The 11738-nt window shown below is 42.6% G+C and overlaps 1 protein-coding gene across 1 annotated transcript; it reads left to right on the forward strand.

Moving 5' to 3' along the window:
* Positions 1-3885: 3885 nt before the first annotated feature.
* On the forward strand, positions 3886-4327 carry LOC139005746 (large ribosomal subunit protein uL14-like). The gene has a single exon (XM_070407959.1). It carries the CDS (start codon positions 3886-3888, stop codon positions 4306-4308), a length of 423 nt encoding a protein of 140 aa, XP_070264060.1. The 3' UTR covers positions 4309-4327.
* The last annotated feature ends 7411 nt before the right edge of the window (positions 4328-11738 follow it).

Raw genomic sequence — 11738 nt, forward strand, 5'->3', positions numbered from 1 at the left:
TATCTCAACAGCATAAGGCAGAGGATCAGAAATTTTGAGGAAACAAATGGTGACCCAAGAATTTTACACATGAGGAAGTTGTCCAAATACAAACATATCAGCCAAGATAAAACATACCAAAAAGAAAGAAAAAATTAGAGATAGCTTAGGAGTTCTTTAAAAAAATAAGGAGTTTTCTATCAAGTCTATCCAACCAAAAATGAATCAAAATAAAGAACTCAGAAAAAGAAAAATCAGATATTTTTAGTTACAATAATTTTGGCTTAAAATGTAAAAATAATAAATAAAATAATGCAAGCCTTAGCATTAGCATTAGCATTCTTTGGCTTGTACAACTCCAATCTCTGCCTCCATAATCATCTAGCCTTCTTCTCTGTATATCTCCCTGTGTCCTCACCTTTTCTTATAAGGCCACCAGTCATTGCATTTAAGACCCATCCTAAGTCCATAATGACTTCATCTTGAGATCTTCAACAAATTATTTTTATAAATATGTTATTTCCAAATAATGTCAGAGGCTCTAGGTGGACATGAATTGGGGGGGGGGGGGGGGGGGGTAGCGCTATTAACCCCAGTATAAGCCCTGAATAACTCAATAGAGGACTCAAACCCATGACCTCAGGTTCATTAGCTACCACAGGGCTCAGCCCCTCTAGCTGAGCCAGTACAGTCACTACTCATATTGCTCTTGACAATCCAGACCCTTCAGCTCCTCCACACCCTGCCAACGGTCCCTGCAGGGTGGCGGTCTACACTTCTTGTGCCTATAGAGATGATATAGAAAGGAAAGTCTGGTGCTGCCAGATAATATAGGAGATCTTTCTTGGAAGAAACTGGCCTGTGATATTTTGCAATGAACTTGGGAAGGGGCTATCCTAAGCTCTTCCTAACAGCAATTCAAAAGTTGGCAGTGCCTATAAGCCCAGAGATAGGGAGCTTCTTGGTGACATTCCAAACCTTGGAATCTTTCTAAGCTTTGAAAACTGGACCTGGAGGCCAAAATTGATAGTGTCCTGGAACTACTTCAGTTTATGTCCAGCTCAATTAAAGAACATGGAAAAGTCACTTTCTCTACAGAGAAACCTGCTGATTGTGGTTGCAAGAATATCATTGCTAGGTGATGCAATGGGAGTTTCAAAGAAGGCCCCAAAAAGGCCTGTGCGAGTGCATGCGCGCGCGCACTGCGCGCGCGCACACACACACACACACACACACTGCCTCTTCATCTTGTAAGCCAACTCCTACCACAAGAGGAACCTGGAACCTGTGGTTCTTTACCTACTTTGCATACCTGGGAAAGATTCACACACAGCTGAATCCAGATGTTTAGACTTTGGAAACCTGATTATGCCTGCAGGTCTCATCAAGCTCGATTAGTAATAAAGCAGATTAATTCATGCCTACCACTCAGTTTCAACTCCATCAGGAGAAAAGGTTTTGGCACTTCAGAAATCCTAAGAGTATCCCCCCAACAATAACTTGCCCAAAGTCAAACAGCCAGGAAGTGTGTAGATGCGAGATTTGCACCCAACGTCTGAGCTTTAATTGCTACTCTACATTGACAACAAGGAGGAAACTGAGGCCCAAGGAGGTGAGGCAGAAGACACATCATAATAGGCCTTGTGGAAAGTGGGGGATGTTTGTATTTTATCACAAGGGCTGTAGGGAGCCACCTATGTGATTCAAGCAAGGAGAGGAGACACTCCCACCTGCAATAAATGTGAGCTAGACCCCCATGGTTAAGACTTGGTGTTAGAATTTTCTTCCCAATGAAAGAGTATCTGAGAAAACAATATTATTACTGGCTTTGAAAGCTATTCGTGACCTGTGAGATTGAGGAATGGCAGTGTTCATTATTGTTGTTTGTTCTTAAAGGAGAAACATATCTAAGTGAGTGGGTTGTTTTGTTTTTGTTTGACTTCCTCATTCTTGAGAAGTCAGGCAGGTCAGTGCGGCAGCCCAGGAATGTGTGTGGTCCACCTTGGCCTGGCCAATGCATCCAGCCGACCCAGACTTTGCCGGTACCTGCTGGTCTTCTGCCTCACTAAGCTCAGGATCAAGCCCTAGTGCACAACTTGATTATCATCATCCACTTCTGCATCATCATTAACAATTTCCTCTGCTACCTATGTCAACTAGCTACCTGGCATGGTCAACCTCAAATAATTTCATAAAAAGCCTGTGAGGTGGGTACTATTATGATTTCCATTTTACAGTTGAAGAAATTGAGGTGTGGAAAGTTTAAACAATTAGGTCAAGGTTAAACAAGTAGGATTTGGCAGAGCAGGAATTTGAACCTTGATCTGTTTGGTGCCAGACCTCAAGGCTACACTTTCTACATAGGAGGTACTTATGATAGCTGTTAAGGCTACCAGAGGCATCTTTTATACAATGTTTGGGGTGTGGTTGGAAATGGGGATAGCTTTGATAGGCATATGGTTTAAACTCCTTGGTGCAGAGGCATGTGGAGAACCCCACCACCACCACGACCCTACCACTACCCCCCTCACTCCCCCCACCCCCTCTACATAATGATACCTTAAAAACAGAAAGTGTTCTCAAGGAGCTTCAAGTCTCAGCTCATTCAGAATATTGTCAAAACATCAACTTTAGTCATCTGATATGCCAAATAGATAAACAAAGACATTTGCATTTTTATCTTTAAGCATAGTTTACACAACAGAAGTAAGGGCAATGGCTATTGATTCAAAGCAATTCAGTGTTTATGGAATGTATATTATGCACTAGACACTGGACACAGAAATGAATGAGGCACAACCATTGCCCTAACAAGGCCTACTGAGCACGGTAAGGACAGGGATTAGAACTCACTAAACTACCACATCCAGATTTAATAGATGCCATAGGAATGGGGTATTCATTGGAGCACAGAAGCCTGAGCAGTCACTTCTATTCAGAACTTAAGGAATGCTTCACAGAGGTGGACATATTAGAATTTAGCCTTGAAGGATGAGAAGAGTTGGATTATAGGGAAGGATATTCTAGAAAGGGGAATGGCTTGAAGAGCAAAAGTGTGAGCAGACACCCAAAAAAAGTGTAAGGTATATATGAGACCTGTGAGAAATGTATTTCTGGGATGTAGAGGACAAATGGAGACTTTGCTAGGGAAATAGGCAGGGCCCAGATCATGGAACGCCTTGCATGCCAAAATAATGAGCTTAGACATGATCTTGTGGGTTATGCTTAACCACTAGAGAGTTTTAGAAGCAATGAGAACAATCATTTGGTGAGTACTTTTGGAAGTACACACTGATGTCTGGGTGGAGAGTATACTGGAGGGTATAGACTAGAGGTGAGGGTAAGAGAATACTTAGGAGGCTATGTAATAATCCAAGTTATAGATAACAAGGGCCTAAATCCTAGTAATGGCAGAGAAATAGAGAAGAGGGGTGGTAGTACACAGATGTCTCTGGGGTCGAAGTTTGATGACTAATTGTACATGGAGGTAAGAGAGTGGGAAGAGAAGACCCTAGGTCTCCCATGTTTGTGAAAGGGTGGAGGGCTATTGATGTCATGGATCAAGATAGGAAACCAGAAAGAGAAGTAGGGTGGAGAATGGGGAAGATAAGGGGTTCTGTGGGGGATATGCTGCATTTGAAGCATTGCAGTACAGACAGAAAATTGGAAAGCAGTTGGAAGAGAAGCCTGAGTCTCTGAAGAGAAAGATAGAAATGTGAGTCATCAGCATTTCATGGTAGTTGAAGGTTTGGGAGAAAGGAGTTCCCAGTGAATACAGAAATTACCACAAGAGCAGGGAGGGCAGGACCCGAGGGGAAATTCGTATTTGTAGCACTATTAGAGAAAGAGGAGCAAGAGATGGAAATTAAGAAATAACTCAAGAGCCATCCCTTTCCGGTGTCCAAGATGTCAAAGAGAGGATGTAGTGGGTCCTCTGGGGCGAATTTCTGGATTTCCCTGGGTCTTCCGGTAGGAGCCATGATCAACTGTGCTGACAACACAGGAGCTAAAAATCTGTACATAATCTCCATGAAGGGGATCAATGAACGACTGAAAAGACTTCCTGCCACCGGTGTGGGTGACATGGTGATGGCCACAGTCAAAAAAGGCAAACCGGAGCTCAGAAAGAAGGTACATCCTACGGTGGTAATTCGACAACGAAAGTCATACCGGAGAAAAGATGGCGTGTTTCTTTATTTTGAGGATAATGCAGGGTTCATAGTAAACAATAAAGGGGAAATGAAAGGTTCTGCCATCACAGGACCAGTTGCAAAAGAGTGTGCAGATTCATGGCCCAGGATTGCATCCAATGCTGACAGCATTGCATGATTCTCTGGTGTATTTGTAAAGGAAAAACCCATTAAAAGTTGATGACATGAAAAAAAAAAAGAATAACTAAAGAGGGAGTAGGAGAAAGAGGTAGGATGGAAGGCATAAAGGTGTTCTAAGACTTGTGTCAAACGGCATAGAGAGACTGAGCATCAGTGTTCTGAGTCACCTGGAGATTTGTTAAATCCTGACTGTGAATCAGTAGGGCCAAGGGTAGGGCCCAAGATCTGCATTTCTAACAAACTTCCAGGTGCTGCCCTTGATCCTGGGTCCATGGACCACACTTTTTGAATTAGCAAAAGAGTAGAATGAAGACTGAGAGAAGCCATAAAATTTAGCAATTAGGAGATCATTGGGGACTTTTGTGGGGTTTCTAAAAAAGTGACAGAGGTTAAAGCCAAATAATAGAATTGGGTGAAGAGTGATTGAGACACTGAAGGAAATCAAGAAAAGAATGGAACCAAGCTCATCCAGAGAGTCATCAATGAAGAGAAGATACGAGGCAGTGACTGCAGAGCAAGGCAAAGGCAGGGGAAGATTTTAGGAGAATGGGAAGCATTTGAGCCTGCTTGTTGGATGGTGAAGGAGGCAGTGAAGAGGAGGTGACGATCATTCTAGAGAAAGTGGGAGGTCATGTTATACTAAGTGGTTGATCTTTGTCTTCTTACCTCTTCTTCTCAGACAAAAGGGAAAGAGGGGAGGCTGGGCCAAGAAACAGGTTGATTTTTGAGGAAGCAAGGTAATGAATTTCATAACTAATGTCCTTTATTTTCTCAAAGAAGTGAGAACTAAAGTTATCTGCTGAGAACAAAGAGCTGAACTGGCTTTGGAGGATAGGAGAGAATAGTGATGATTTAGAATGCCCCATAAAGAATGGGAAATGATAAGATGCTGATTTAAAAAAAAAAAAAAACAACACCAATTAGAAAGGATATATGCACCCATATGTTCATATCAACACAATTCACCATAGCTAATATTTGGAAACAGCCTAAATGCCCATCAGTAGATGAGTGGATTAAAAAACTATGGTACATCTGGTACATCTACACAAAGGAATACTACGCGGCAGCAAAAAAAGGAGTTCTTACCATTTACAACAGCATGGATGGAACTGGAGAGCATTATGCTAAGTGAAATAAGCCAGTCAGAGAAAGATAAATACCACATAATCTCACTCATTTATGGAATATAAGGAACAACATAAACTGATGAACAAAAACAGATCCAGAGACAGAGAAGCATCGATCAGACTGTCAAACCTCAGAGGGAAGGTAAGGGAGGGTGGGGATAAAAGGGAGAGATCAACCAAAGGACTTATATGCAAGCATATAGACCTAACCAATGGACACAGACACCAGGGGGGTGAGGGCATGAGTGGGGGGGGGGGAGGGGGTAACGTGGGGATAAGGACACATATATAATAACTTAATCAATAAAAAAAAATTTAAAAAACACAAGATAAGATAGGGACAATAAAAATTAAGTACTAGAAAAATGACAATTCCTAATAATCCTATTTATATAATAATCCATTACATATGTAATATTCTATTTAGCATGCAAGAATTAGTTGTAGGTCCTCAATGTCCAAAAAAAGCTAGCGTTGTTAAACTTCTCTTATTCTTGGAACAGAATTGCCAAAACCATAGAGTGAATGCTGCACAAGAAATATAACGTGTTCACCTTTATTTCAGAGAAATCTTCAGTGGCCATTGCTACCAGCTGCGGGTGTAGGCCTCCTAGACTCCACAGACAAGAATTTCCCTATACCTCCTCATTTTTTCAAATTTAACTCAGGTACCAGCGACACCAATTTCAGTCCATTCTTCTATTTTATAAGAAGCAAATCTTTTTTCACAAGCTTCTCTTTTGAAAAGATCTATAAGTAACAGGGGCCTGTGAGATGAAATTTTATAAGTGATACCATCCTCTTCTCTCTGGGTGAAATAGCAAGTCACTTTGGAAGGGTTTCTTATGGGGTTTGGGAATATATTATTTGAGGGGCCTCCCTTTGCTCATGTGAGACCCGAAGGCTGTCTCCCTGGCCCCAGAAAAAAGGAGTGTGAGACCCAAAGGCTGACTCCCTGGCCCCAGAAAAAAGGAGAAAAAGAAGTGTTTGTGGCTATTCTTCTCTGTGGTTTGCTGAAGCTTCTCAGCACTTTTGCTTCTCTTGGCACCAGAGCTCTGGAGAAAGGGGTTGATTGAATTGCACAAAGAGCCCAGGAGTCTTCTGGGAAGAAAGGGCCTGAGACTGAGACTTTCAACTCCTTTTCCATGAAATTCAAAACTGGGAATCTGCCAGGCATGGCCCTCATGAAGGAATATTGAAAAGGAAAAGTCACCAAGAATCTGCAAACTCTCAGAATCTCTCAGGAATCTGACCACTTCTCACCTCCACCATGACCACCCTGGTCTGACACCAGTCTGTCTCTTCTGGATTATTGCAGTTGCCTTTTAATTGTTCCCCCTATTTAACCCCTGGACACCAACACTCCATGTTCAAGACTGCAGCAGAGCGATGCTTTTACAACTTGAAAACTCAAGTCACCTCTGGTCATTCTCCTGCTCACATCTCTCCAATACTGACCCTCTCACTTAGAAAAAAAGGCTTCTATAATCATCCACAAGGTCCTAGGTGAGTAGGATCTCATCAGTTGTTCTACTTCATCTCCAGCTACTCCCTTTGCTAGAGCCACACTGTCTCCTTGCTCAGCAGGCCACCCACACCACAGACTCTGGGCCTTGGCACTCTCTGTTCCCTCTGCCTGGAATGTTCTTCCCTCCAATATACAAATGGTTCTTCTGCTCAACTTCAGTTTTTATTCAAATGTCATCCTCCTCCTAAAGGCTTAACTTACAACCTATTATACTTACAACCCCATGTTGTCCTTCATTTCCAATCTACCATCCCTGTTTTTTTCTCCCCGACACTTATCACATTCTAATGACCTATATAACCGGTTATGTGGCTTATTGGCTATGTCCCTCCACTGAATGGAAGCTCGTGGAAGTCAGGATTGTTGTCTGCTTTGCTCACTTTTGTATTCTCAGTGGAAAGTGCCTGGTACATATTAGACACTTGATAAATATTACTTTAATGACTATACCCAGGACCCAAGCCCAATGTAAGAGCCTAAAGCACGCATTGCAAGCCCCAATGCATGTAGAGGCTGGGCAGGCAGTGACCAAGAAAACTGCAAATGGTGGGAAGTAGGATACACAGTGAGTCCCTGCCAGTCAGATGCTTAACCTCAGCTGATTGTTGCTGGGAAACAGTATAAGCCAGATCTTCACATTTTTCAGAGAAACCAGAAATATGATTTTTATATGAAATACCAAGATTTTATTATTGATGACTAGGGGTCTGGTCTAAGAGCTCAAGGAAAAAGGCCTAGCCCTATAGGGCATGTGGCTGAGGCCAGAAGTCCCTCCAGATCTGCCCATCCTGCCTAAGTGAGAGAAGGGGATTAGAGATGTCATTCAGGGTCACCCACCCTCTGGGCTTCAGTGTCCTCATTTGTAAATGAAGACCTCAGAAGAGATAGTCTCACCTGGCCAGCATGGCTCAGTAGATGAGTGTCAACCTATGAACTAGGGGGTCGTTGTTTGATTCCTGGGTTGCGGGCTAGATCCCCAGTGTGGGGTATGCAGGAGGCAGCCAATCAATGATTCTCTCTCATCATTGATGTTTCTATCTCTCTCTCTCCCTCTCTTTTCCACTTTGAAATCAATGAAAAATATATTAATTTTATTTTTTTAAAAAAGAAGAGATAGCTTCTACAACTCTTTCCTACTCTTGGGGTACTGCTAGGGCACCCTCCACTCACCCACATCAGAGCTCCATCCTCAAGGAGCTCATAGTCTGATGGGGAAAACTGGAAACACATGGTGAGATTAAGCCACAGAACAAGATATATGTTCTCAGTGTAAAGTGGAGGGAGTGGAGCTTGAAAATTAGCTGTCACCTTTGGGTTCAGAGAAGATCACTGTGTGCTGGGATGATCTGGAAGGATTTCTAGCAAGAAGTGGACTTGACTCTATTTTTATGTAAGTAGAGCACCTAGGATCAGGGCAGTAGGGCATTAGGCAAATTCCAAACCATTTTCATTCATTTAACAAATGCATGCTGAGCCCCTGCTTAGTCTCCCCTTCTTAAAAAAGTGAACAAGTCCACCATTGTCCCTCTGTCTTCTGGACAAATAACCAGTTCCTTTTCAAAGGAATCACAATCTCAGTCCTGTTGTTTTCCATATTAGCTTCAGTAACTTAGCTTCACTTTCTTCACAAAGGCTTCCAATGTGCCCCCATAGCCCTCATGCTTACTCCTAGTGTGATATTAATGTCATATCTGTCCATTTGTTGGTCCCTCCAGCTAAATGAGCATCTCTCAGAAGACAGAGATAATTTATTACTCATGTCTTTATCCCCATCCTCTAGCAATATGCTTGGGAGTCAACACATTTGTGATGGGGAGAAAGACAAAGAAAATACTCACTTTCTACCTTACCCTACAACCTCGCTTTCATCAAGAAAATTCTAACTTAGGTCATTCATCATCTTCCCCTTATTTATTTTTTTATAAATATATCTTATTAACTTTTTACAGAGAGGAAGTGAGAGGGATAGAGAGTTAGAAATATCAGTGAGAGAGAAATATTGATCAGCTGTCTCCTGCACACCCCCTACTGGGGATGTGCTGGCAACTAAGGTACATGCCCTTGACCAGAATCTAACCTGGGACCTGTCAGTCCACAGGCAGTTGCTCTATCCACTGAGCCAAACCAGCTAGGGCTATTTTATAAGAGTTATTTTCAGTCTTTAAGTTACTGGACATTATTACACAGGTCAGAATAACAAGTGGGGTACAAATATAAGAAACAGGAGCAAATAAATGTTTACACTAGAGAAAGAGCTATTGGTAAGACCAAGAAAGGCCCTAAAGATGGGAAGAAGGAGGAAAGAGCCAAGACTCATCACATGGCTTGGCTTTCAGCAGAGATTTTGACAGAAAAGTCAGAACAAGTATTGAAGAGAAAAGGGGCCTGGGGCCAGCTGTGAAGTTTAGGAGACATTGAAAGTGATGGAAGTGGTAAAAGAGGATTTTAAGAAATGTTACTGAGATCTAGGAATTGGATCTCCTGTAATATTATTCAAGAGATTGAAACCAAGGGTCCTTATGACTGATTAAATTTAACTTTAAATCCTGGCTCTAGAAATTCTCTCTCTCTCTCTCTCTCTCTCTCTCTCTCTCTCTCTCTCTCTCTCTCCCTCAGAGACCAGATAATCAGCAATCCCCAAGGCAGCAGAAGAAAATAGCTCACATAGTCAGGAGCTCTGTCAGGCCATAGATAACATCTTGACCTAAGTTAAGTTTCAGCTCCTGAGCCCTAAGGTGGAACAGATCCCCTGGCTACTTTCCCATGAAACCAGACAGAGGGGCCACAGAACAGACCTCAGAACTGTCCTTAAGATCTGAAGAAATGATGTATTACTCTTACCTCATCTCCAACCAATCAGCTTCCAGCAAGACTCTGAATTCCCTAACCCACAATGTCTTGTGATTTTTGCCCTATATACTAGTAGTTTGTAACCTACACACCATGGGGGAGTTGGAGCTTCTGAGCACTAGTATCCTGGGTGGCACCATTCATCAGTGAAATAGCCAACATTTCTCCACTGCAATTCTCGGTGTCTAGCGTGTGGCTCTGCTAGTGCCAGGTGGACGAACTCTTTCTGTTCAATAACAAGATGCTCAAGGAGATTGAAATAGCATTTAAGAAATGTTGTTTGTTAAACTATTCTTTATCAATTGTGATACCATGCAAAAACTAGGCAATGGGTGCTTCCAGCTTATCTCTGGGTAACAAACATATGTTCAGAGGATTAGTCCATGAATGAGAAATTCCCAGGTTGTCTAGTGTACAGCAAGATTCCGTTTATGTGAACCACTGAAACTTATTCCAAGCTGTTAGGTCATGTTGAAGAAGTTAGGCTCTGGAGACCAGTTTCCTGGGTTCATGTGCTTACTAACTGGACAACTCATGTAAGTAGCTTTACTTTATTGAGGCTCCATGTCATCATTTATTAAGGGAATAAGAGTATCTATTAGTTAGGATTAACATGTAGACTATATGAGTTAATCCATGCAAAGCTCTTAGGACAAGCCCTGATATATAGTAAGCATTTCATTAATATTATTTTTTATTATTTGTGTGTGGTTGTGTAACTGGACAATCAATGGGTCCACACTGCCTGTCACTATTTGAGCCAATTAAGCAGAGACAGGGTTGAATCCTATATGAGTGTTTATTCTAATACTGCTGGCAGTATGGGAGAGCAGCAGGTAATCCACAAAAATCTGCTCTGCACCCCTTCATAAGCCAGCTGCTTATCCTATATAATAAAAGGCTAATACGCAAATCAACTGAATGGTGGAACGACCGGTCGCTATGATGTGCACTGACCACAAGGGGGCAGGCGATCAATGCAGGAGCTGCCCCCTGATGGTCAGTGCACTCCCACAGAGGAAGTGCCACTCAGTCAGAAGCCGGGCTCACAGTTGGTGAGAACAGTCTCTTCCCCCTCCACAGCAGCGCCAAGGACCCCTCAGGGGAAGCTGGCAGGTGATATCCCCCAAGGGGTCCCAGACTGCGAGAGAGCACAGGTTGGGTTGAGGGACCCCCTCTGTGCACGAATGTCATGCACCAGGCCTCTAGTATTGGATAGAAGGACAAAGATTACATAGGAAGTGGACAAAAGGGTATGCCAAATGGGCAGTTTATAGGTAATGCAGGCTGGAGATCTGCAAAGGCCTGCGGGTATGCAAAGGCTGGGGGTCTTCAAAGGACTGGCAATATGCAAAGGGCTAGTGATATGCAAAGGGCTGGAGGCTCTGGTTTCTGCAATAAGGTTGCTACTCTTTCCATGATAATAGGCAGCTCCTCGTTGGAGAGGATGGGCCTCATGTCGAGGTGAGCTCCCAGGTCCCACATTCAATTCCCAGCCAGGTTAGAATGTGCCTTCTTTAATCAGAACAAAAACAATCACAGTTAATAGAGCATGATTAATATTTCTTACAATTATAGCTAGTCCCCAATATTCTATTTCTGCCCCTCTCATTAGGAAGTAGAATATGCGTCCTTGAGTCCTCCTCTACTATCTCTGGTTGTGAAGATGGGCAGATCACTTACCATCTCTGAGTCTTACTTTTTTTCAACCACCAAATGCAAATAATAAAATTCCCCCCACATAGTCTTGTTGGTCAGAATAAAGGAATATAACATCTGGGAAAGTTCTTTGAAGGGTAAGTATACCAATTTAGTTATTGTTCCTATTATCACATTTAAGAATCCACCCAAGAGAGGGTGCCTTATGGAAGAGCCACGGGCCATTGACCTTCCAGCTTGTGTTCAGCCTCATTAACATTC

This window comes from Myotis yumanensis, unplaced genomic scaffold (genome assembly GCF_028538775.1).
Source record: "Myotis yumanensis isolate MYYU_CA2020_CCGP unplaced genomic scaffold, mMyoYum1.0.hap1 SCAF_3, whole genome shotgun sequence".
Taxonomy (NCBI): Eukaryota; Metazoa; Chordata; class Mammalia; order Chiroptera; family Vespertilionidae; genus Myotis; species Myotis yumanensis.

Coding starts and splice junctions, on each gene's coding strand:
- LOC139005746 (XM_070407959.1), top strand. CDS start 3,886: ATGTCAAAGAGAGGATGTAGTGGGTCCTCTGGGGCGAATTTCTGGATT.